Source organism: Panthera onca, chromosome B4 (assembly GCF_046562875.1).
Source record: "Panthera onca isolate mPanOnc1 chromosome B4, mPanOnc1 haplotype 2, whole genome shotgun sequence".
In the NCBI taxonomy this organism is placed as follows: Eukaryota; Metazoa; Chordata; class Mammalia; order Carnivora; family Felidae; genus Panthera; species Panthera onca.
The window spans coordinates 2,868,957-2,894,321 of record NC_138345.1 but is presented as its reverse complement, the minus strand read 5'-3'; the positions used below and the strand labels follow the sequence as shown (position 1 = coordinate 2,894,321).

General features: G+C 60.3%; 2 protein-coding genes across 6 annotated transcripts in view; one reads left to right on the top strand and one right to left on the bottom strand.

The window, feature by feature from the left end:
• PITRM1 (pitrilysin metallopeptidase 1) overlaps window positions 1-6,511 on the top strand; it is a 43,326-nt gene extending 36,815 nt beyond the window's left edge. For both annotated transcript variants that reach the window (XM_060659398.3, XM_060659399.3), the window contains 9 exons: window positions 228-393; window positions 641-741; window positions 2,310-2,430; window positions 3,135-3,206; window positions 3,639-3,751; window positions 4,687-4,812; window positions 5,474-5,619; window positions 5,919-6,021; window positions 6,106-6,511. In XM_060659398.3, coding sequence (XP_060515381.3) covers window positions 228-393; window positions 641-741; window positions 2,310-2,430; window positions 3,135-3,206; window positions 3,639-3,751; window positions 4,687-4,812; window positions 5,474-5,619; window positions 5,919-6,021; window positions 6,106-6,199 — 1,042 coding nt within the window. In that variant the 3' untranslated portion in view covers window positions 6,200-6,511. The remainder of the gene's footprint in view (window positions 1-227; window positions 394-640; window positions 742-2,309; window positions 2,431-3,134; window positions 3,207-3,638; window positions 3,752-4,686; window positions 4,813-5,473; window positions 5,620-5,918; window positions 6,022-6,105) is intronic.
• An 805-nt stretch (window positions 6,512-7,316) lies between these two features.
• PFKP (phosphofructokinase, platelet) overlaps window positions 7,317-25,365 on the bottom strand; it is a 54,780-nt gene continuing 36,731 nt past the window's right edge. The window contains exons 14-23 of one of the 4 annotated variants that reach the window (XM_078450496.2): window positions 22,985-23,055; window positions 21,032-21,119; window positions 20,301-20,453; window positions 16,609-16,761; window positions 14,293-14,457; window positions 14,161-14,222; window positions 12,800-12,911; window positions 11,556-11,655; window positions 7,980-8,082; window positions 7,317-7,720 (exon numbers count right to left, since the gene is read on the bottom strand). In XM_078450496.2, the coding sequence (XP_078306622.1) occupies window positions 7,573-7,720; window positions 7,980-8,082; window positions 11,556-11,655; window positions 12,800-12,911; window positions 14,161-14,222; window positions 14,293-14,457; window positions 16,609-16,761; window positions 20,301-20,453; window positions 21,032-21,119; window positions 22,985-23,055 (1,155 nt within the window). In that variant the 3' untranslated portion in view covers window positions 7,317-7,572. The remainder of the gene's footprint in view (window positions 7,721-7,979; window positions 8,083-11,555; window positions 11,656-12,799; window positions 12,912-14,160; window positions 14,223-14,292; window positions 14,458-16,608; window positions 16,762-20,300; window positions 20,454-21,031; window positions 21,120-22,984; window positions 23,056-25,365) is intronic. The other 3 variants (XM_078450498.2, XM_078450497.2, XM_078450499.2) reach the window with 3 other exon arrangements.

Below are 25,365 nucleotides of genomic sequence, written 5' to 3'. Positions count from 1 at the left end.
CTGGGGCTTGATCAGAGGGCTGAGTCTCCAGTGTTGTGAAAGTAGGAGTTTTTACTCATTTGTCGTCTGTGGTTTCTGCCTGCCTCTTAGTCGTCATTCCTGTGGACGTGTAAAATTTCCGACGGTGTTCGCATCGTCTGGAAACCGACATTTAATGAACTTTCCGGATCCCGAAAGGGGTGTGGCCGGGTCTCCAGGAACTGAATACGTTTTTATTTTCCCCGAAGCCCATGCTTTGAAGAAGAAGAATATTTCCGAGTGTTGGTTACGATGTGTGCTCAAGAGCTGTCCAACGGAGTGCCTGACTCGGGGCATCTGTACGCGATGGTCCGAGCCGGCAGGACCCTGACGCCGGCGGGGGACCTGCAGGAGACCTTCAGCGGGATGGACCAGGTGACTCACCGGCCAGGGCCTCCAGCGCTGGCGCCAGACTGTTGTGTCCCAGGAGAGCTAAGTCCAGCCGATCGCATTTTACGGGGAAAAATTCCTGTAATTCACCTTCTTCCCCCCACCCACCACCCCCAAGCCTGGCCGGCGAGTCCCACACACGGCACGGCCAGATTCTCGAGTCGGGGTTTGGCTTCCGGACGGGCAGGGGTGCCTGGGGGCCCGCGTGCAGGTGTGGCTTTCTCTGGCTCAGGTGAAGCTGATGAAGAGGATGGTGGGCATGAGCGACGTCAGGCAGGTCCTGAGGAAGCTGCCTCGCATCACGAAGCACGTGCTGAACCGTGACAACATGAGGTGGGGCTCCCGCCGGCTTCTTGGCAGCCCTCCTCCCGCTCTCCCCGTTCCCCAAAGTGCGACCGTCAGACGTGTCTCCCTCGAGGCGGCAGCACAAACCTGCCTTCCGCTCGGCCGTCGCGTTCTAGCCCTCATGCCCTCTGATAACCAAGAACGCGTTCTTCACGGGAGAAACGTACTTGAGAATAGTAACAGCTGTGGAGGGTGGGGAGGAAGCAAGCTAATTTAACCCTGCAACTGCAAAGTAGACTTCTTGCACACGTTTAGTTACGGTGGTTCCAGAAGTAAAACCGCAGATGCTCCATAAGCAAGCAGTCGGTGAGCCCGAGGGAAGGTCCGCTCGCTCGAGACCAGAGTAAACACGCAGTGTCTCTCGTGAGAACAGGTGCCTGACGGGATGAGTGAAGCCGTGGCACCGGTGACTGTCAGTCGGCCCTGAGCATGAAGGGAATTTTAAAATGACTGACACGGTGTATTTTTGGCATCTCACTGTCAAGGACACAGATCTAGATTAGCCTCTAGTTCTTTCTAGAGCTCCCCAGTGTCTTCCCCTTTGGTCCTCAGGAATCACGGCAGGTTCTCCCCGACCACTGGGAAGACAGTTGTCCTCAGAAAAAATTGTCTTCATGTTTATTTACCTTTGAGAGAGAGAGAAAGAGCACAAGCAAGGGAGGGGCAGAGAGAGAGAGGGAGACACAGAATCCGAAGCATCTCCAGGCTCCGAGCTGTCAGCACAGTGCCCGATGCGGGGCTCGAACTCGAGGACCGTGAGATCATGACCTGAGCCGAAGTCGGACACTTAAACCGACTGAGCCACCCAGGCATCCCTGGGAGGGCAGGTGTCTTAAGCACTGTGACCACTCGGACCTTCTGTTTCCTTCTCCATAAAACACTGCTTTGCGTATTCATGGCAGGGAATGAACGACTGTGTGCGAAGCAACTGGTGTAGCGTCTGGGACAGTTAGCGCCGATCCGGGTGTCCCTACTGTTAGTGACAGTAGCTCAGGGGCTAGGGTCCAAAGGAAAAGAGGGACAGCGTCTGTGGTCTGGACCTTTCAAGCGACTGGTACGTGATAGCAGGGTTTGTGGTGCCGTGGAATTGAGACTTGTGTGAGAATCGTTTGGGAGAGCATGGTAATTCCTTGGCAACTTAAACTTCTCCGCTTTAATGACCGGTTCATGTTTTCAAATTGATTTTCCTCCTAGACAGTAATTTAGGTTTTCCACTTTCAGATAATGTTAGCCCTTGGCAGATGGCGATACGTTGTGTGTTCTCCTTAAGGGACGAGGACACAGTTCAGTCAGTGTCAGGTGTGCGGTCACTATGTCCTGACAGCTGGTCCCCACCTGCAGCACTGAAATAACGGGGGAGCCTTTTTGGAGAAGACGGCTCTATTACTTCTGTATTTGGCTACTGTTTCTCTTTAACAGTTGAAACATTATTTGATACAAAAAGTAAATACGTAGTATTCACTCCTTTGTGTTATTCATACAAAACGTGATGAATTAGTAAAAGTGTTTTATTTTTTCAGTAAAGCTTTCCTACGTATGTATGGCTTTTTGAACAGATGCTCCGTGAATGCTACGCCTCAGCAGATGTCTCTGGCAGAAAAAGAGGTCGAAAAGTTTGTTCGAAACGTTGGTCGGAGTAAGGCAGAGTGGAAGCCGGGGCACCTGTCCGTGGTCGAGGTGAGCCCTCGCTGGGTGTGGGCCCCAGTGCTTACATCTGCAGCTGCCCCCGTCCTGAGTGTGGACACCATGTCCCGTTGAGGGGAGGGAGCAGAGGACAGCAGGGTTAAGTAGCTTGCCCAGTGTCAACCCAGGTCAGAGCTTAATTCAAACCCCACAGTCTGGCCTTCCATCCTGCGTTCCCTTCTTGTCACGTGGGCCTTTGCAGTGGGCGCTTTCCTGATGCGGAAAAGCAGTGGGTTTGAGAGCCTCTGTGCTAGCGGGAGAGCAGCCAGAAACCCTCCCGCTCAGGCGGGTCTCCCGGCTGCTGGCAAGGCCCCTCAAGGGGACTCTGTATCGCGCGGACGTTTGTCCCGGCCTCCCAGGCAGAGGCCAGTCTGCTCTGTTAGCCTGCAGAGTGCATCTTCGTGCAGGGAAGGGTGACCATCCACAGGCTTTGCAGACGGGACTCTTCGCCGTGTCCCTGTGTCCCCCTTCGCTGTGTCCCTGTGCCCTTTCCCCGGTCAGGACTGGTCGGCCTGTCTTCCAGCAACAGCCTTGCCTCTCCCTGAGGCTCTGAGGACCTGCAGACATTACACTGGTTTAAAACACTTAGCATGTGTGCCCTCACGCCTGTCACTGGCTCTGAATTTTCGTGACCAGACCTGAAGTGTATCAGGTGAGTTTGGGGGCTTTCTCACTTCTCTTGGAAACTGTATTTTCAGAAACCCGCCCCCAGTGGGTCCAGTGGAAGCACGCACATTAGCGGCCCCCGAGTCCTAAGGAAGCTGATCACGGTAAGTTCACACGGCCCCGGTCACCTGGGAGGGGCAGCGCGGCCTGTGCGTGCCCTGCTGGTGTGGGGGACACGTCCCGGGGGCCTTGTGCTCCTGTGGCGTCCCGGCCGGCCGCCTTCACCGCGAACTGTGCAGCCGGCGCTGCGGCCCCTCCCACGCTGCCTCAGGGGCTGTGACGGTGGTGTGGGTCATCACAGATACGAAGACTTAACGTGTTTCTGGGGACGAATGCAAAGACGGGGTCACGCAGCGGGCTGGGTGGAGACCACGTAGGAGGGAATGCTCCTAGTTGAGGAACTACGTGTTCCTTGGGTCGGGGTTGGGACATTTCATCGTAAAGCAAGAGGCTGTGAGGAGTGACGGGGGTCAGCGCGCTGCCCTTGGCCGTGAGCCTGCGAGTGGGAGCCAGCACGGCCACTCCTGTCTCCTCAGGACCCCACCTTCAAACCACACCAGATGAAGACACACTTCCTGCTCCCCTTCCCCGTGAACCACGTGGGCGAATGCGTGAGGACCGCCCCCTACACGGACCCGGACCACGCCAGGTGCGGGGCCCGGGAGGGCGGGGAGGGCGAGGAGGGCCCAGGAGGGCACAGGGCTGCTGCTGGGCTCGAGGGAGAGGGGGGTCTACGTTCGTAGGAACTGAACTTGTGCTCTGTACACTAAGCCACGCAGACCAGGCCACGCACTTCTACTCTTAAGTACATTTAAAGCACGACCATGTTGTAAGCACTCTTGGGGAGGAGGAGTATCGTTTTTCCCCTTTCCTTTGTATTTTACAGTTTTCCAACTGTGAACTTGTGTTCCTTATATAACACAGAATATTTGACAACACATGGGGGTGAACCCCCGGTCCCTGCTGGGATGCGGGGAGCCCGTCTGCCCAGGTCTGGCCCGGAACGCCCACGAGGCGAGCACCTCCCCCACCGCTGTCCGGGCGGGGCACCCTTTCACTTCTCCAGATAACGTGTGGAGGGCCAGGGGCTCCGGGTGTGGCCGCTCTCTGTCCTGTGAGGATGCCTGCTGGAAGCTTCCAGCTCGCTCTCCCAGGACGTGAGCCCCCAACAGGAATGTGGGACCCACTGGTAGAACTCGCTCTGTTGGAGTGTTTTCTCAGGGAGGGTCCCCGTAGAAACGTACTGAAGAGATCCCCGTGTTTCGGGAGAGAGCGAGAGAGATGGCAGGTGGGGGTTTAGATGAACGAGGGTCTGTACGTGTGCCCGAGCGATGAGGTTCGTGACCTCACATGATGAGACCTTCAGTGCCCCCTGTGCGCTGTTCCAAGTCGAGAGGGATGCCCCCACCCCTCTCCCCACCTCTCCCCGCAGCCCCCGTTTGAAAATTCATGTCAGATTTTTCTCCCCGTGTGTGTTCTCGGCCTTAGAGAAGGGGAAGGTGTAGCATGTCTCACTGTCTGTTAAGTGAGAGCCTTCTGGCGGGAAGGGTACGGTTGTAACACGCGGTCTTCAATCCGTCTCAGCCTCAAGGTCCTCGCGCGTCTCATGACGGCCAAGTTCTTGCACACAGAAATCCGAGAGAAGGGCGGTGCTTACGGCGCAGGCGCTAGACTCGGCCGCGACGGGATGTTCACGTTTTACTCCTACCGGTGAGTGGGCCCCGCGCTCCCCGCCACTGGCCCCGCTCACCACCCAAGGGCTGCGCGTACGCGGCGGGCGAGCCTCTGAAAGAGAAGCGTTTCCCCTTGTTTCTCGCTTCTTGGACGCAAAACCACACCCGGCAGTGTCCTCTGGGTTGTTCGTGTCTAGGAGACGCAGTACTGACGGGAAACCTTTTGGCTTAAATACTGCGGTTACCCGAGATCAAGATTTAGTTACCGAGGACTGGAGCTGAGAGCTTTCCGGGCTCCCAGCGATCCCAGAGGCCCGGTGTGGGTGCCAGGCGTGGAGCTGTCGTGCCCTGACTGCTCCCGCCCTTTCCTTAGAGCGGTTCCTGAGTTTCTGCGGACCCGAGTTAGAAATCTGCTGGAAGGAGGAGTTTGCCGCCCCCGCCTCCCCCAGGTCCCATGGGGCCTCAAGGACTTGTGCGCAGAGCGGGGAGGGCTCCCCGGCTGTCCTTGCAGACTGGCCCGCTTACGGCTGCTTATGAGACATTCTGGGTGCTCCTTAAGGAACTGAGGGCTTTATCCAAGCATCCTCAGCGTGTCTGGTCTGCGTGAGCCTTCTTCCCCGTCCACGTGGTTTCCTGTTTGTGAAATCAGGGGGTGTAAGGGTGAAAGGGCGAACGCATGAGTCTCTCTGGCCTCCTAGGGACCCGCATTCGACAGAAACGCTCCAGTCTTTTGCGAAGGCCGTCGACTGGGCTAAGGCTGGGCGATTCACACAGCAGGACATCGACGAGGCCAAGCTCTCCGTCTTCGCCTCCGTGGACGCCCCTGTGCCTCCTTCAGACAGAGGTATTTGCCGTTCCTGACGGACACGGTCTGAGCTCTGCCAGGTCCCCGCCTCCTCGGTGACACACACACTCGGGCGGGGGCCGGGGGCTCCATCACTCCAGGGCTTGAGTGGTCTGAGGCTCAGGGGTGCCGGGGGAGGTGCCAGAGGGGCACCCCCCCTCAGCGTGGCTTCCGCCCCTGGCGGGGGGACAGGCTTTGCGGGAAGGGGCCACGCAACAGCTTGACCTTTGCTGGAAGAGTGTCTGCCGGGTGCCCTTGGAGCAGGTCAGCGCGGGAACTGGCTTTTCTGATGCCCGCAGGGCTGGAGCACTTCCTGTACGGCGTCTCGGACGAGCTGAAGCAGGTGCACCGGGAGCGGCTGTTTGCCGTCAGCCACGACAGTCTCGTCGCCGTGAGTGACAAGTAAGTGCCGCGTGACGAGTGTCCAGAGCCTGCGGCCCGTGTGGGCATGGCCCTGACCCTGACCTACCCCCACCCCCCCTCCAGGTACCTCAGCGTCGGGAGGGGCACGCGTGGCCTGGCCCTGCTCGGACCGGAGAACGCAAAAATCGCTAAGGACCCGTCATGGATAGTCAGATGACACGTCCGTGCTTGGGAGTGGGACGGGACGACAGGCAGGCGCGGCCCTTGAAGGGAAGCCTGAGCTAATTTAACTTGAAAGGTGGGAAAGTTACTGTCCCTCCCTCCCCCATCTTGGTCATGTGTCACTCTTGTGTGGCCGGTCAGACCAAACTCCTCTCTTAGAAGGAAAGACCTGATCATGATGGTGTATTCAGTGCTAGAGACACACAGATTATAACTCAGAATTTCTCCTCGTCTAAGTGCTTATTTCATCTACAAATCATGGAGTATTTATTTTAAAAATTTAAAAATAAAGGGCAACTCTGATTCACCCGTACTTTCTTTAGTCATTATTTTAAATGACCTTTTGCTACAGGAACTCCTGGGGCCCTTATTAAAAAATGAGTAAGTGAACAGAGGTATCCGACGTGCATTGATGTGTGAACCAGTGTGGTCACAGCCGGGCCCCGTGGAAAAGTCTGGAACAGATGGGTGATACCCAGGGCGGCCTGGTAAGCATTACCCTTCTCCCACCGTCTCCCGTGTTGCTCACTGTGCATATTTCAGACAGAAAGCGCACTGGGTGCTGGTCCCCGTCTGCCTCTCCGCCCCTCAGCAGATCTCCGGACGATGCCTTTCCTGCATTCGGGTCTGTAGCCTGGGTCATTTCGCGTCTCTAGACGACAGAACAGGCAGGAATGCTCTTCACTGAACACAGATGTGAGGTGACCATCTTACTGCCCTCAGGGAAGCAGGGCCGTCCCTCTGCCTGTGACTGCCCACGGCCCCGAGCGTGGGTCCCACCGGACACTGACTTGCTTCTTGGGTAGGAGAACCTTGGCGTCAGTGTGCGGCTGGGAATGAAGTCCGCTGTGTGAGCTCACCTCGTTCTGAAGACACATTCCCAGTTTCTATCACTTACTCCACGTGTGGAGTCACTTTGGGACTTGGGCCACCTCCATGCACCTGGCAAGGGTACCGTGTGTCAAAGCGGCATCTCTGTTGCCCGCGATGACTTGGAACGTGCACTGATCCCTGTCAAAACACTCCGTCAATACCTGCCCACGAAACTGCCGACAAAACCTTTATCCTGAGGATTTAAGTGCCTACCTAAAAAACTCAATTGAGTCCCATGGTTGGAGTTTTAGCCAAACGTTTAATTCTACTGGATACACATCTGAAAGCGGGAAACAGTAGGGGACGCAGCAGACAAGTCGTGCTGGAGCTTTGGGGTCCGCGGGGAGAGGGAGACAGGACGGGGGGCTCTGTGACCGGGTGTTAATGTCAGCAGAACTCACGCGAAGTGCCGATAAATAACTTAAGTGTTACAAAAACGGGCGGTAAACGGGAAGTCGGAAGCCGCGCCAGCCGGGCGGTGCGGGCCGGCGGCGTCTAGATGGCGGCAGGCTCCTCGTGGCCTCGGTGGTGCACGTGCTCCAGCTGGCCGGGGTCGGACACCTCGTAGCTGGCCTTGTACTTGGCCAGGATCTTCATGAGCGGCCGCAGCTTCAGCCACCACTGCTCCTTGGGGATCCGGTGCCTGCGGACGGGAGGAAGCGGCCGTGAGGACTGCCCGCGCCAGCCGAGGCGGCCCAGGGAGGCGTGGACGGTCGAGCGGTTTCATGAGGTCCGCGAAACCGTTCTGTACGCTCCTAGAAATCCTGCCGCTTCTACGTCTCGTGTTAATTCCGAGTCACTTACGATCACGAGTTGTTGACCTTGACCCCAGCAGCGGTGTCCCTCTGTCGCTCACGCTTCTAAGGGCAGTAAGGTTTACGCGCGCGGTTTTATTTACTTACTCAAAGTCCGTTTCCTTCTTCAGTTGTGCCACAGGTTGGAAAAGAAGGTTTCTTTTGCTTATTCCCAGCACGCAAATGGAATCATCGGTCACAAACCTTTTTCCTGTAAAATAAGTGGTGTCAGAGCAAACGATCCGTCACATCGAGGACAGAAGGAGCAGCGAGGGAGGAGGGGTGCGGGGCAGAGAACTGATGCCTGGTGCCCCTACCCCACCCCACCTCTGAGCAGGAGGCGAGGCCCCCGATCTCTCGCAGGGCTTCTGACGAGGTGGGACAAGTCCTGGGGGACCACTGCACACGACCATGCCAGGGGCGGAGGGCAGAGATGAGAAAGTGGGTGGGGGCGTGGCCTCCTCTCACACACTCAACCCAAGCGCTGCCGTTACCTGCACTTAGCGATCGCCCCCAGAGTGCAGAACCCGGAAGGGAGCGCCCTAAGAGTTGGGGCTGAGTGTCTCCCTAAATGCTGGAATCGGAACACTGGCATCAACTGCAGAAAGTTGTTTCACCCACGGCCTGGGTGAAATGTTACCGGGAGGTGGAGGCTCACGAGGGCACCTACGAGACCAGCTGGAAGTTGAGGGCATGAGCGTCCTCGGGGGACTGGGAAAAGAAGACCCCAGACAAGAAATGTACGAAACCGACGGTCGTGGAAAGAACCAAAACCGGAGTCGGTTCTTTGAGACTAAAGCCAGGCTGGATGTATTTGCATTACTGGTTCTTAAACGTTGGTAATAAACGCAGAGATCTAGTCAGCCTGGTCAGGAAGACGGGGCGAGGACAGGCACCCACACAAGTAACCAGCATCTGCAGTAAAAGGGGGTTATGAGCGCCACAGGCACCAGAAAATTCCTAGAATAGAGCTTCCAGAACAGATTAAAGACAGCAGGAGCAGCTCTGTAAACTTCAGGGAAACCGTGCTCCACTCTCCCTACGACGGAAGCAGGAGGCTTGAGGGGGTGGGGTCTCAGCCCTCCAGAAAGCAGGGCAAAACTCCCGTCTCTGATTTCTGCAGGGAGCCCCCACAGCCTCCTACGACAGAGCAGGCTGGCACCCCGCACCTGCCGGGGACAGGACAGCGGGGACATCACCGAAGGGGAAGGCCATCACAGGATATTGCACACCGGCCTGTGCAGGGCCAGGGAGCAGGAAATCAGGTGCAGAAAAGGCACGCGACGACCTCGGTCTACACAAAAGTGTGTGCAGCTACCCTGCTTTTACGAAAGACCGCGTTGGTACCTGTTTCCGTTAACTAAAAACCAAAGATTTTTTCTTTTACAAAAAAAATGACAAAAAGTGCAAAGAGCGTTGAACTTTGTTTTGCAGGGAGTGGGCAGGGGCAGCGAGACTGGTGCCACCGGGCGCCTTCCCTGGGACACGCACATGACACCCGCACGCCAGCCATGCGAGCCTTGAGCTGTGTGTCCTCTGGGCTTCACTTCAATTTCTTTCGTGCACCCTTAGCAGCGTGTGTGTCCTAAGTGGTCGGGGGTGGGGGTGGGTCTAGGAATGCTCAGGAATTTTCTGGCATAAATGAATCGCTTCTTCACTTTATACCATTTTGGCTTACGAGATGGTTTCATAAGATACGAAAAAGGCAGAGTATCCTTTTGTGACCAAACGAACACGTAGTGAACACCAGTAGCCTCAAGTATCAGAAGTTTACCAAAGACCAACAGCAAACGTTAACTGCAGAGAGACCTCAGAGGACAGTGATGCTTCGTCAAGGAGCACTGACAGTGTCCCCTGTTCTCACTGGGGCCGAAGCCTTGGCAGGAATCCCGCCATCACAGCAGCTCTTCAGAGTTCTCTGGAGTAAAACGCACACCCGCGAATGTAAGTTTGTATGCACACGGAAAGATGTCCATGGATGTGAAAAACAGATCTACGACCTAAGAGTGTGAAAAACATTACTGATCATATGCTCCGTTTACAACCGTATTTCTGTATGTCAGCAATTCGTAAAACAAAAGAAACAAAACCTTATATTTTTTTAAAATATCAAGAAGTTAGGAGTAAACTTAGCAGAAGATATGCAAGATCTTTATGCTTTAATAAGAGATAAGGGGCGCCTGGGGGGGCTCCGTCGGTTGGGCGTCCGACTGTGGCCCAGGTCATGATCTCACGGCTCCTGAGTTGCGAGCCCCACATCGGGCTCTGTGCTGACAGCTCGGAGCCCGGAGCCTGCTTCGCATTCTGTGTCTCCCTCTCTCTCTGACCCTCCCCCGTTCATGCTCTGTCTCAAAAATAAACGTTAAAAAAATTTTTGTAATGTCAATTCTACCTGCAAATTCTTGATTAAATGTAATTCTCTCAAAAAACCCCACAGAGTTTTTGGTGGGCCCTAACAATCGGATTCTATTTCTGTGCCAGCTCACAAGGCCAAGAATGGCTGGAAAGTGGAAGGAGGACCGGCTTATCCGTAATTGTCCATAAACCTGAACGCTGCAGGGGTCAGTTACCGAGTGCCCCAGGGTGACTCCAGTAACCCAGATGGTCCCGGTAAGTTTACACATAGCCGGTCTGTGATGGAGACTAGACCCTTCTCACATGGCACCCACGTGACTCTCCACACGAAAATGAACTCAGACCTGACGCTTCCTATCAACTCCAGTGGATCAAACACATTGACATAGAAGGAGGCTTTAGAAAAAAAAGCTCCGATCGTAAAGGAAAAAGTATACCGGCTGCATAAAGATTCGGAGGACTTCGTTAAGAGACGAAAGTACTGAAAGCCCACGGAACAGCAAGACCTTGAGGTAAACATGAGGGAACCGGGCATTTCCTTCATCGCTTTGGAAGGTCGCCTCGACGCCACAGCAAAGCTGCCTCGTACCCACAGCACGGCAGTCGTCCGAAAGTGACGGGGAAATCGCACACCCCGAGGGTGAGCCTGTGGCTGGCGAGCACGTCTACCCTGCCGGACCGTGCATGCCAGCGGGACCCGGGGGCGGGGGCGGGGTTCCAGCGCCGGAACCCCAGACACGCGCACACCCACGCGGCAAATCTGCAACCCCCAACGCGACGTCAGAGGGCCACGCACGCTGCGGGCTTATATGCGCTAAACTACGAGAGCCTTTGAAGGTTTCGTGCCAGGTGGCGGGACTCCAGGAAACAATGGTTCTGCGATCCTGAGGCCTCCCCCTGGTGGGAGGGAGTGGACCGTGCGGGAAGGACACACTCCGGCTTGGAAGGCGCAAACGGCCCAGGCACCTGCCACTTCCTGGTTTTCGCCGAAAAGAACGGTCACGACTGAATCCAAGTCTCAGGTGTGCTAAGTACAAGCCGGATCAGTGTCGGAGACACAAGGGAGGGTCAGGTGCTGGGGCCTGCCACCGCAGCCCAGCGTGTGCGCGGCTCTCCGTGGCTGTGGCGGAGGGAGGCCCCACGGCCACTTGAGCGCCTCCGCCACTCCCCGGCAGGGGACAGCATGGATTCGGACACCCCTGGTCACGACCCCGACGCCAGATGGCTAGCGGGGAGTGTCGTGCGCGGCTCGAGGCGGGACGAACCGAAGCAGGAGAGGCGCCCCCCCTCCCCGGCGCGGGGTTGCGCCCTCCCGCCGACACTCGGTACCTTTCCCCTGAGCCTCCTTTAGCTTTGTGCTGAGCCACTGCATGGCTCTGGCGGAGATCTTGGTTCCAAAGTTTCTGTCAAACGGTGAAGGTGCTCCACCCTGTCGATCAGAGTCACAGGAAACGTCATTTTAAAACCGCCGTGAGAGCCGCGAGTATTGAGCAAAACTGACATCGTATTTTCAGGAGACTGTGTAAGCAGCAGTTCTGGGGGTTTCTGTTTTGCTTTTGCAAGTTTTTACCTCCTTGTGTGTAGTCGGGGCCTGTAGCCGGAGCCCAGCCTGTGAGGCGGCACCCCAGTACTCTCCCCCACCCCAGCCTGGGCTGCGCAACCCGGGCTTCATTATTAGAATCTTCTTTCAGGATTTCTTAATCGTTATTTGGGGATGGGGAGCAGGTCACGGTTTCCTTTAAGAATGTGATCCCCTCTGTGGGACAGTAGCGTCCACGAAAATACACAGATGGGCACCAGGTCGCCACGTAAGTTGAGGACGGTGATGGGCCCTTTGGAGGAATGAGTAGACCCGAAGTTAAAACCCCTAAGAGGGGGGCCTGGGTGGCTCAGTCAGTTAAGCATCTGACTTCGGCTCAGGTCATGATCTCACAGTCCGTGAGTTCTAGCCCCGCGTCGGGCTCTGTGCTGACAGCTCAGAGCCTGGAGTCTGCTTCGGATTCTGTGTCTCCCTCTCTCTCTGCCCCTCCCCCACTCACGCTCTGTCTTTCTGTCTCAAAAATAAACATTAAAAAAAAAGAAAAAAAATTAAAGACAAAAAATTAAAAAAAATAAAACCCCTAAGATACCGGTGGGGGTCTGGAGGGTGGGAGGTGTCGGGACCAGGACAGGCATGCCACCCTTGGTCCACACCCGCCTCCAGCTTTGACCTCTGGGGCACGCCTGCAAATCAGAGCCACCCCAAGACTCCTCGAAGATCATTCCGACTTCGTGCAAACCTCAAGGATCGGTTGATCCATAAATAGGTAGGAAGGCCCGGTGTTGAGGGAAGCACTTGACTGTATGAAAGTTGATAGCTTTCCGTACAGCGCCCTTCCCCCCGTACCCAACAGAATTCCTAAAGCTGGTGGTGTTTAGTACAGCTTTTCAACAGAACATCGCTTAGCGAAGGAAGCGCCAACAGGATTAAAACCACCTTCCGAGCACACATTCCCCACCTCGGCTCAAACAAGGCCTCCCCGTACAGAGCCTCCGGGGCGGCGGCCACAAGTCGCCGTGTGTCCCGGCCCCACCTGCTGCATGTGGCCCAGCACGTTCTTCCTGCAGTCGAACACGCCCTTGCCCTCCTCGGAGTAGAGGTGGTAGATGAAGTCCGTGGTGTAGTGCTCGCTGCAGCTCTCGTTCCTGCAAGGGTGTGGGGGGAGGGGCTCCTCAGCGGGAGGGCGTGAGGGGGTGGGTGTGGGGTGAGGGTGCGGGGTGTTCAGAGCACACGGGTGGGGGTGCACAGCGGTGGGTGGGTGGGGTGAGGGTGGGGGCTGTTCAGAGCATGGGGTGGGTGGGGAGTGTTCAGAGCACGCGGGTGGGGGAGGGGGTGCTCAGCGGCGGGGGTGGGGGGGGTGGGTGGGGGGGGTGTTTAGAGCATGTGGGTGGGGGAAGGGGTGCTCAACGGCGGGGGGGTGTGGGGTGACGGGAGGTGTTCAGAGCACGCGGGGGAGGGGGTGAGGGGGGGTGTTCAGGGGGAGGGGGGAGGGGTGCTCAGCAGCGGGGGTGGGGTGAGGGTGCGGGGTGTTCAGAGCACGCGGGTGGGGGAGGGGTGCTTAGCGGTGGGGGTGGGGGGGTGAGGGTGGGGGGTATCCAGGGGAAAGGGGTAGGGGAGGGGGTGGCTTGGCTTGGAGGAAGGGGTGGGGGAGGGACTGCTCAGCGGCAGGGCATGAGGGGTTGGGTGTGGGGTGAGGGTGCGGGGTGTTCAGAGCATGCGGGTGGGGGAGGGGGTGCTCAGCGGCGGGGGTGGGTGGGGGGTGTTTAGAGCATGCGGGGGGTGGGTGGGGGGTTGTTTAGAGCATGCGGGTGGGGGAAGGGGTGCTCAACGGCGGGGGGGTGTGGGGTGACGGGAGGTGTTCAGAACACGCGGGGGGGGGGGGGCGGTGGGGTGAGAGGGGGGTGTTCAGAGCATGCGGGTGGGGGAGGGGGTGCTCAGCGGCGGGGGTGGGTGGGGTGAGGGGGGGTGTTCAGAGCACGCGGGTGGGGGTGTTCAGCGCGGGGGGGGGGGGGGTGGGGGCGGTGACCGTGCGGGGTGTTCAGAGCACAGGGGTGGGGGGGGGCTCAGAACACGGCAGCGGGTGGGTCAGGGCTCAGGGTGTGACCCTGCAACGGCAGCCGGTCCCGTTGCGCTCCACGCGCCCTTCCCTGCAGATGCCAGGGACTTAAGCACATACTTGACTTGGTGAGATCGTAAACACAAAGCAAACTACAAAGCAAAAGTGAATTTTTAAAACGTGCCCTTCAGTGACTTTAACGCAACGCGCAATTACTACCGCGTTTCTTCGGGACCGTGGCAGAGACCGGACTGCTGCCCCTGCGCGCTCAGACCGTGAACCCGGATGGTTGTGAGAAGCCGGGGCGGGGGGCGGGGGCGAGGAGGCGGCGTCCGTACCTGAGCACGAGTCCCCTCTGGATGGTGGTCTTCATTTTCTCGGTCAGGTGCTCCACGTTGGCCTAGGGAAGAGTGTTCCGTTCGTCAGGCGCCCTCCCTGTCGCCCGCGGCGGCCCCGTGGCACGGACGCACCTGCAGATCGCGGATGTCGAAGGGCTCTTCGAAGATGTAGGCGGCGTCGGCTCCGGCGGCGAGCGCCCCCATGTTGGCCAGGTAGCCGCAGTAGCCCCCCATGGTCTCGATGATGAACACGCGGCGCTTGGTCCCGCTGGCCGACTGCTTGATGCGGTCACACGTCTGGCCACAGAGGAGGACGCGGGTCATCCCACCCACCCCCGGGCCCTGCCGCTGCCCACCGCGGGGAGGGGGGGGAGGGGGCGCCTGGGACCGGCTCACCCCCGCTGCCCACGTGGCCCCACGGGACGCGGGCGCCCTGACATCTGAGGGGCTCAGTGGGAATTTCTGTTCGGTTGGGTTCTTCCGAAAAGCTCCCCGTGACATTTGGGTTTTGGGCATCGTCACTCTGTCTGTGAACGGCACGTCACGCGAGGGCACCTGTGTTCTGGGTCAGATAGCAGCTCCCCGACCGAGGTCCTGAGGACCCTTACAGACCCTCGGCCTACAGGTCTCTCTCCCACGGGCCCTCCTCGAGACACTGGCTCAGGGACCCCTGTCCACCGCCTTCCCACTGCCCCACCAGTCCGGACCACCATGCACACTCCGGGGGCCACAGCGCCGCTCACCGGGCCCGCCCGGGACAACCGCTCCGATCCAGCGCTAGCCTTGCCGGGCCCCAAAACGGCACCTTTGAGTACCGGTCAGAGCCCCTCTCCGGGCTCCCCAGGCCGGCCCTGCTCCCGGGGTGTGGAGTCTGGAGGACAGGAGCCCCCAGCGTCACCGGGTCCCGACCCCGCTATTTCAGCCAGCCGCCCCCTCCCGGGTTCCTAAACCAGCATGGACAGCAGCCCTGTCCCGGGCTGGTGGCACACGCGGGGGGCGCTCTGCCTTGTGTGGGGAGCAGGAGGAATCCAGGGGTGCTGATACACCCCCTGGCCTGCTCATGGTGGGAACGTCCCCTCCCAACCGTGGGCGCCCCGCAGGGGCAGCCGGAAGATTCTCCCAGCGCGATCCCTGGGCTGGTCCCGCTGGCTAACATTTCGCCTCACCGGGGCTTCAAGACCACACATCACGTGGAAACAAGGTGGAGCCGAGAGCACAGTGAAGACAGAAAAGGGCCCGTGGACCTGGGTGTGAGGACGTGGTCCTGCCGGGCCCAAGAGCTAGGAGGTTAGACAGCCCCCAGGACGAGGTGTCTGCTGAGCGCGGCTTGGGGGGACCAGACCTGGCGGGGCAGGGGCGTGGTGGGTCCCACCCAGCACAGACCCCTGGCAGAGCCACGTGAGCACCAGAGGCCCGACCCCCGGAGCCTCGCCGCGCTCCGTGGCCGGTGGCCGGTGGCCGCTTCGTGGCCTGCCCGAGGGCCTACCGTACCCACGGAGAAACAGAACTCCAAGCAGGTCACGGGTGGGAGCCGCCAGCCTGGGAACGAGCCTCTCGGGGGCCGTGGCCCTACTCAGAAGCAGAAGGAGCTCCCCTCCCAGCAGCAAATTCGGTGAGCAAAGGAGCACGACACTACGGTGCACGTGTCACGAGCTAAAGGCTGCGGCACAGCGCGTTGGGGACGGAGGCCCGGAGACAGCGGCCCCCGTCCCCTCACCGTGATCCAGCTCCGAACCGCCAGCCGGGACCCAAGCTGCCGTGTGCCCGGGGCCTCCGGCAGACAGGGGGCTCTGTGTGGCAAGCGCGGGAGCCCGGGCCACACGAACGTCAAGGACGCGGCCGACCCCGGGCCACCGCCCCACACCAGCCCGCCGCTGGGCGACAAGTCCTCGGCGAGCACGGACCACACGGACCAGACGGGGCCAGGGCAGAGCCCGCCGGACCCTCCGGCACGGGACACCCTCCCTGGGAGCAGCGCCCCCCACTGCCCAACCACGGGCCACGGGTGGTTCCACGCCGTGGCCGTGCCCCGCTGCCCCCGCAGCGCTCACCCTCGCAGTCCCCTGACCCCCGTGGCGTGCCCCCGGACTCCCGCCAGGCCCTCCCCGGACACCACGTCCGGGCCGGCTGTCGTCCTGAGCGCGAGCACAAACCCGCGCGACAGCAGGGCCTCCGGGGACTAGGGGTGCAGACCCCACCCAGGACACGGGAAGAGGCTCCCTGTTTAGCCGATGAAGGTCAGCCCTCCCCACCACAGGGAGGGTCACGCAGCCGTGGAAGGTGTGACGTGAACTCCGGCCCGCGGGAAGTAACGGGAACTGTGGCTCGTTACTCCTGCAGGCCCGGGGGGGTTCCTCCCCTTGCCCCGCGTGTCCGGGCAGGAAGAGGAAGTCCCTAGAATCCGGCCTGACCGGCAGTGTCGCCAGAGGGGCGACAGGGCCCCCTTACCTCTACCAACACATTGAGGCCAGTGTCAGAACCCATGGAGATGTCTGAGCCTGGGACGTTGTTGCTAATGGTGGCCGGCACGATGCAAACGGGGACGCAAAACTCCTGGTGGCTGTCACGTGCCTGGGCCAATAGGACCGAGCCCTCGAACGCCTGAAGCAGCGGGGTGGGCAGTCAGCGGGGCGTCCCCGGCACCTCCCTGACGCCACCGGGCGGGGCCGCGTCCTCGTGGGCCAGGGGGATGTCCTCACGGGCCAGGGGGCAGCAGCTCGGGGGCCTCAGTGGGGTGAGATGTGGGAGCGGGGACACCCACGGGCTGTGGGGCGTAGGGTGGGGGGCCTCCCGGAGGAGGGGACGCAGGCAGGTGGCAGCAAAGCAGGGGCCGGCGTGTCAGTGGAGGACAAACAGCCAGTCCCTTCTTGGTGTCTCGGAGGAGGCGAGGGAGGCCGATTGGGAGGGGGCTTAATTCAGGGCCCGCCTGGCAGCTTTGTGCAGCGGGTGGGGGTGCAGGGCCCTGCCAGCGAGGCCTCCACGATGACCCAGGTCACTGGAGCGGGCCGCCCCTGCCCCGAAGGTGGCCGGAGGGCTTGGGCGCACCTCTGCTGGTCCCCGGGCCCTTGTCACAGGGGCGGGGAGCCCCAGCGCTGCTCTGGAACCACAAGGTGAAAACGTTTGCATCTGATGTCACAAAAGGGAGCGGTTCTCAAGCAGGGGGCAGGCGCTTGCGGTCCCTGCCCTGGAGCGTTAACCGGAATGTTCGTTAGCGGCCACAGGCCCACCGCCCACCGTCTCCGAGGCCCCCAGGCTCGCTGAGCGGCTGGACACTCTGGCAGACCACCTGCGGGCGAATGGACCCCCGGACGGTCTTTCCTCGTCCCGCCTGCAAGGCCCCTGTGCACCTGCTACAGGGACGTGCACGTCTGAGGGCGGCGGAGGGGGACCCACGCCTCCTGGAAAGGCGTGTGCTCTCTGCTGCCTTGTGTCTCCCCCGAACACATAGGGTTCTAGGGCGGCTGTGGCCCGAGGACACGTGGATGGTGGGCCCGTGGCAGGTTAGTTCGGGGAGCGGCCCCAGTCCACCTCAGACCACGTAAGTCACACGGGGCACCGGCAGGGGTCACGGGGAGTCACGAGGGGCAGCCCCTGAGGCCGGGAGGGCTCTCAGCAGCAATAAATGGGGTGTCCGTAACCGGAAGCACCTTCCACGTTCTGGTTCCTGTTGCTCCTTTTTCCCTCATGTCCCGAGAAAAGGAGGGGGACCCTCCAGCGGGGACGGGGGGACGGGCCAGCGGGGAAAGCGAGCGCGCAACTCTGGGGACAGACGTCCCGCCCGAGGTCCTGGGGGCAGGGACACGGACGTCCACTCTGGGCGCGTCTCACAGCACAGCACCGCCAACCCAACCCGGGCGCTCGGAGGAAAGGCGAGACGTTCTGGGGGCGAATAACACTGCAGCCGCCTTCTCGGCGTCCGCGGCCACACGGGGCTCAGCCGCCCTCAGCTGTGGCTCTGCCCACGTAGGAACAGCGTTCAAACCCCTGCTCAGACGGGGTGCTGCGACGCATGACACACAGAGATCCGTCGGGACAAAGACGAAACAGCCAAAGGACAGGACCGTCACAGTAAGATGGCCTCTGGGACCCCCGCGGCGGCTGGATGGCCAGACCCGTCCCTGGGCACTGCCGACATCCCCTGGGGGCAGAATCTCAACGAAAGGGAGGAGGCTGGCGCTAGAGATGCCCCCGGGGCATCTGGACACGAGGCTTCAGGCCCGCGGGTGGCCCGTCCGGGAAAGAGGTGTCCTGAGTGCGGGGGACGGGCCCACACGGAGCCCACTCTGGTCCCGGATCCCCCGAGGCGGGTCAGGAGGGACGTGGGGCGCCTGTGACTCGTCACGTCGGCCCCTCAGCGGGCTTCCGGCCCAAACCCAGACCTCCCCCAGACCACACCACTTCCTTCTGGCTCTCACGACCACAAGCGGCAAGAAACCAAGCGACGCGCACACTCAAGACGGAGTCCCTACACCTCCAGGACACGGCGAGCGGGGCGGGAGCGGGCGTCACCCCGAGCGCCCGGCTCACCACCCGTCACAAGCCAGGCCCGGCGCCGTGGTGCCACCAAAGCCACCTGCGGATCTGGAGCTCGACGCACACGCACACGGGCTCGCCCGCTGCGGCCCCGACCGCGAGCCGGTGCCTTTGTCACCGGTTAACTGGCTTTGAGAGACTCCGCGAGAGACCAGCTCCAAACGGGCATACGCCAAACTTCCGCATCCCGGGGAAGCAAGCGGGTAACCTGGGGTCCCCCCGCCTATTCTGGTTTTCGGATTGTCAGCAACACACGAGTATCAAATCTCTCTAGGCCGTAAGCAGTTTCTCGTAAGCAGAGGGAGCCTGGACGGATGAGTGAGAGATTTCGTGCCTCGAAGCGCACATCAAATGTCACGGGGAGATACACCCCACCCGGGGCCCAGACGTGCAGGTGACAACCTCCAGAGCCCCCACCCCCACCCACCCCGAAGAGGGGCTCCATTCGGGTGACCGTTAGGAAACACGAGCTCCCAGCTGCTTCCACAGAGCATAAGCAGGCACAACCTCCAGCCAGGGCAGGAAAAGAGCAGGAAGACAGTGACGAAGGTCACGGCCAGCGGCCCTTCAGTGCACAGGTGAAGCCTGATCAGGAGCTGAATCGGGTCACAGCAGCAAAAGCAGGGCGGCTTGGGTGACGGCCCGGCGGGGTGCTCCAGCGAGGGGACGCCGGACACACGGGTGGGGCTTTTTAGTAAAGAAAGCACACAAGGTTTAAGAAGCTCAGGAAAGAGAAGCAGAAATGCAGTGCTAAGCGTTACTTACTTACCACGTGTATTTTATTTTAAAAGCGTTTCTTTTATTTGCCAGCACTAGAAACAAAGTTTTGACGCCGTGGGTTTAAGAAAAAAAAAAAACCCTAGGAAAACATTGATGGGATGGGTGTCTCACAAGGAAAATAAAGACTTGTGAATTTGCTGAAAAATCTTAGACGCCAGATGAAAAAGAAGAAACGTATTCTGTCGGTGGCTGTGCTTTAAGCTCCCACGCCGTTTCCCAAGTGTGGTTTTCACACATGGTAACACGGGCGTGTTTCTGTTGTGTTACTGCCTTTTGGCAGATGAACTAACGTAGTATCGGTGTTGTTTTCAGATGCGACTGAACGTGGCCAGGGTACAACGGGGAAGAATGATGCTAATGGCGATAGCCAGAAGCAGGACGGATGTACCGGCGGACTCAGGGGGGTGAAAAAAATGACACAAAACGGAGCTCGGGATCCGTCCCCAAACATCCACGCAGGGGCCACCGGACCCAGGATCCATGATACTAAGTTACGTTACGGGAGCAAAGTAAATTTGGCCCGGTCAGAAAAACGAATGGTCGCGATCATCCAAATCACGAAACCGTAACCCGCAACGACGGGAGTGCCACACGCTCCCTGTCAGTGCGCCCAGCAGGGACACGTCGTCCTGGCCGAGGCACAGGAAAAGGGGCACTGGATTAGAGATCGCCAGACTTCAAAACAAAAAGAAAACAAAATACTGCTGTTCCGGAAACAAACCCGGGTCTGGTTTCCGTCTCTAGTGCACTGGCAGATAAAAGCGGGCCAGGAGGCGCCCTCCCGCTCAGCGTCCGCGGCACCCGCTTTGCTGGCCACGCAGACTCACGTCGGTGATGGTGTTCAGGGCGGTGTCCGCGCCGATGCTGAAATCGGAGCCCGGCACGTTGTTGGACACCGTGGCGGGGACCATGACCATGGGGACACAGAGCTCCTCGAACTTCTCCCGGGCAGCTGACAGTTCCAGCAGTCCCAGGTAGGCCTGTCAGGCGTGCGGTTGTGGGGAAGGAGGGAGGGGAGCAGAGGGGCCGTTAAAAAACACCAGAAGGTGTTCGCGTCACCGGGGACCAGCAATTCTGTGAGCGCAAAGGAGCCCAGAGGTCAGCGTCACGCAGAAGAGACACCGAGTCTCCTGTTCGCAAGGGTCTCGTTACTCGAGGCCCTCACGTTTTCTTTAAGGCAAACGGAAAGCTCATCGGTCGAACGAAAGAAACATGAAGGTCTGCGGTCCGACGCGCGATCAGAAATGACGCGGCCACGTGACTGCCCTGCTCCCTGACGGCCATCAGGCCTCGGATTCGAGAGACGCCGTCACTTCTGCAGACTGCAGACGCGTGAGGCTCACCGACGAGGTGCCCCCCCCGTGGGGAGCCCAGTTCCGGCTCCCCGATGCAGCTGCTCCGTGGGAGCCGGGGAAGCGTCCCACGGCAGCACGACGACTACCCAGCGGCAGCTGGGCCCGGGGGACCACCCCCCACCCCGCCCTGTGCTTGCCGCAAGCCTCCCCCCTCCAACCGACGGCCCTGACGAGCCCGCGGGTGCACAGAGACAAGGACGTACCTCAAATCCACCAATGATCAACAGCGCGTTGATGCTGTGGGTCCGCATCTGCTCGGCGATCGCCTCCAGGGACTTCCCGGGCAGCGTCCTACAAACAGTGCAGTCACACGTGAGGCCAGACGGACCTCGCGCAGCGGATGGACCCCGCCGGCACCCCCACCCCGCTCCCCGGGCCGGGCCCCGCGGCTGGACGGCAGCGCCGGGAAATCAAGTCTCCCGGGAGCGTTGTTTAAAAAAGGAGGAGGGGCGCCTGGGTGGCTCAGTCGGTTGGGCGTCCGACTTCGGCTCAGGTCGTGATCTCGCGGTCCGTGAGTTCGAGCCCCGCGTCGGGCTCTGTGCTGACAGCTCGGAGCCTGGAGCTGCTTCGGATGCCGTGTCTCCCTCTCTCTCTGCCCCTCCCCCGTCACTCTCTGTCTCTGTCTCTTTCTCTGTCTCTGTCTCTCTGTCTCAAAAATAACCATTAAAGGGGCGCCTGGGTGGCTCAGTCGGTTAAGCGTCCGACTTGGGCTCAGGTCATGATCTCGCGGTCTGTGGGTTCGAGCCCCACGTCGGGCTCTGTGCTGACGGCTCGAGCCTGGAGCCTGTTTCGGATTCTCTGTCTCCCTCTCTCTGACCCTCCCCTGTCACTCTCTGTCTCTCTGTCTCTGTCTCTCTGTCTCAAAAATAACCATTAAAGGGGCGCCTGGGTGGCTCAGTCGGTTAAGCGTCCGACTTGGGCTCAGGTCATGATCTCGCGGTCTGTGGGTTCGAGCCCCGCGTCGGGCTCTGTGCTGACGGCTCGAGCCTGGAGCCTGTTTCGGATTCTCTGTCTCCCTCTCTCTGACCCTCCCCTGTTCATGCTCTCTCTCAGTCTCAAAAATAAATAAATGTTAAAAAAAAAAAATTAAAAAAAAAAGGAGGAAAAAAAAGGGAAAGAAACGCCCATCGTCCAGTAGTTGGGCCTCAAAAGAACCCCAGTGCCTCATCAGAAAACAACAACGCGCCCCAAAAGCTTGTGAGCGTTCACGGGAATTGTTTGAACAGAAGCTTCCTGTTTCCGAGTCCGGTGCGCACAGCTCGCCCGACCTGATCTCAGCTCACGTCCACACGCGTCCACACCTGCTGGTCTTCTCCTGTCCTACCTCCTGGTTCGAGCCCCACGGCCCACGCGTGGAACCAGACAGAGCACCGCCGGCCACCCCACGCCCCTCTCTTCCCTTTGTGCTGACTTCGCGTAACGTTCACCCTTCCGGGACGCTTACGGGGACCCTCAGGGCAAACCCTCGTGATGTCAGCGACAAGGTCGCCCCGTGTCTACAGTGAGCTCAGCCCAGAGCCATGGCTGGGGCTGGAGAAGCAGACACGAGTGGGTGTCGCAGGAGCTCGGGAGGGGCTCAGGGCTGGGGGGGCAGGCGCCCGCCTCCGAACGGAACTTTGCCGCCCAGATGGCTCGACGGCCAGCAAGCCGCTTCGGAGAAGCAGTGAGCTCGCGAGCGGCTGGGTACGTGGGCACCCGGCACGCTGGGGAGGCTCACTGGAGGCAAAACCGCTCCCAAGTCATCTGCCTCGGCTCTGGTCTGGGGCCCAGCCGTGGGCTCCCCAAAACGTGACCCGGGTCCCTCGTGGGGTGGGCTGGGGCATGGATTCCTTCACAGCAAAAAGGGCAAAGCAGCAGCTTCTGGGGTGTCGGCTGAGCGTCTGACTCTCGATTTCAGCTCAGGTCGTGATCCCAGGGTCGTGGGATCGAGCCCCGTGTCGGGGTCAGTGCCCAGCGCGGATTCCGCTTGGGATTCCCTCTCTCTCCCTCTGCCCCTCCCCCGCTCACGCGCTCTCACCCTCTCTCTCAAAACCAATAAGTAAATTAAAAAAAAAAAGCCAAAAAACCAAAAGCAGTCGGTTCTGCACCAGCTGCTCCGGCAGAATGTGAGCTTTCTCCTCCCAAAGAGCAGGTCAGAGTCCAGACGGAGAAATTACCGTTTGGTCCCAAGAATGGAGCCTCCTTGGCCGGTCCAGCCTCCGACATCCGCCCAGCCGATCTCCTTTATCTGATGCGCAAACACAGAGTCAGACGGCAGAAGGGACAGAGGACGGGGTAGCTTTGAGGCCGGCTCCCAGGCCTGGAGCCTCCAGCGGGCCGCTCGTCCCGAAGGGCCCGCGCACCCCTCGGAAGCCGCTCCCGTCGCGACACCGAGCAAGTCACGTGCGTCCTGGGGCGAACCTGGAACCCAGGCCGCCAGGGCCCCGCCCTCCCGCCGCGGGCTCCAGAGCCACACTCCGCGGGCCACACTCTACCCATGGGAACTAAGGAGCGATGGATATTGTTGTTTTTCTAAACTGATGTAACTTCTTTAACTAAAAACTGACAGGCATCTAAGGAACCCAGCTGAGGCCCGCCGGGCACGGCCTCCCTGGCCAGCTCTCCCCTCCCTCCCTCAGAGGGGAGCCCGTCACGCCCACGTCCTCAAAGACCCCAGCACACAGCCGTCTGCTCCCTGGACGCCTCCCCCAGGGCGTCCGGTAGACACACGCCTCCCACGAAACCACTTGCCACTCGGGCCACAAATGGAGTCATTCTGGCTTCCTTCTCTCATACCTGTGTCCATTCCGGGGGTGAAGCCCATTGGCCCTGCCTTCAAAACGCAGCCGGTGCTGCAGACGGCTCGCCCACTCCACCCCTGCGAGACGGGACAACCGCCCTGGCTCGGCACCTCCCCCTGCATCATCTCCCCCTGCCTCAGCACCTCCCCCTGCGTCATCTCCCCCTGCCTCACCACCTCCCCCTGCATCATCTCCCCCTGCCTCAGCACCTCCCCCTGCATCATCTCCCCCTGCCTCAGCACCTCCCCCTGCATCATCTCCCCCTGCCTCAGCACCTCCCCCTGCCTCAGCACCTCCCCCTGCATCATCTCTCCCTGCCTCAGCACCTCCCCCTGCAGGATCATCTCTCCCTGCCTCACCATCTCCCCCTACCTCAGCACCTCCCCCTGCGTCAGCACCTTCCCCTGCATCACTTCCCCCTGCCTCAGCACCTCCCCCTGCAGGATCATCTCCCCCTACCTCAGCACCTCCCCCCGCCTCAGCACCTCCCCCTGCATCATCTCCCCGTGGCTCAGCACCTCCCCCTGCCTCAGCACCTCCCACTGCATCATCTCCCCCTGCCTCACCATCTCCCCCTGCCTCAGCACCTCCCCCTGCCTCACCACCTCCCCCTGCATCATCTCCCCCTGACTCAGCACCTCATTCTGCCTCACCATCTCCCCTGCCTCACCATCTCCCCCTGCCTCAGCACCTCCCCCTGCATCATCTCCCCCTGCCTCAGCACCTCCCCCTGCATCATCTCCCCCTGCCTCAGCACCTCCCCCTGCCTCAGCACCTCCCCCTGTATCATCTCTCCCTGCCTCAGCACCTCCCCCTGCAGGATCATCTCTCCCTGCCTCACCATCTCCCCCTACCTCAGCACCTCCCCCTGCCTCAGCACCTTCCCCTGCATCATTTCCCCCTGCCTCAGCACCTCCCCCTGCATCATCTCCCCCTACCTCAGCATCTCCCCCTGCAGGACCATCTCCCCCTGGCTCATAGCAGAAGCCCCAGCTCATCTCCCTGGTTCTGCGCCTGCTTTTGGTCAGAGACCCTCAGCATGCGCTCACACAACCCTGCTCAAAGCCCTGTCTGCTCCCGGCACAAGCCCAACTCTATAATCACCTACGAGCCACCTGCCCCCCGGCCGCCTGCACCTCCCGACTCTGCTGCTGCGGCCGCGTCCTCTGTCTGTGGTCTGAGTCCCCGCGGCTAACCCCTCCTCTGTGGGTCTGAGCAGCGACCACGCCCTGTGAACCATCTGTTCCCTCAACGTCCTCTCCCTCCTGAAGGCGCAACCCTGCCGAGCGAGGCTGTGCCTTGTCCCTAGCTGGATGCCCCCCGGGAAGAACTCTGCGCACTGTTGTCATTAAATAACGGGGGGAACAGACGCTGCCCTGCAGGATACGCTGGGTTACGGGGGGGGGGGGGGGCGCCTGCAGCCTCCCCGCTATCTGAGCTCCTGAGTCGTGTGACCTCGATCAAGTGAGCAAAATGGGGCTGACATGGCCGCTTTGCTGCGAGATTTAAGTGGGTTAACGTGCGGATCCCGTAGGATCAGGGAGTGTATACAGCAAGCACTCAAGAAGCGCCCGCTCTCTCCGGCAAGGCTTTCGTTCGGGTGCTTGCCGTTCTTGAGCACTGGGCCTGCAGCATCCCCCACGTGGACAGCCTCAGGCCAGCGTCCACAGGCCCCACGGGCGTCACTGCCGACTGTCCCCTGAGAAAACCGGGCAGTGCGTTCCTTGCCGAGCGCCACGTGGCCTCGGACGTGCGCC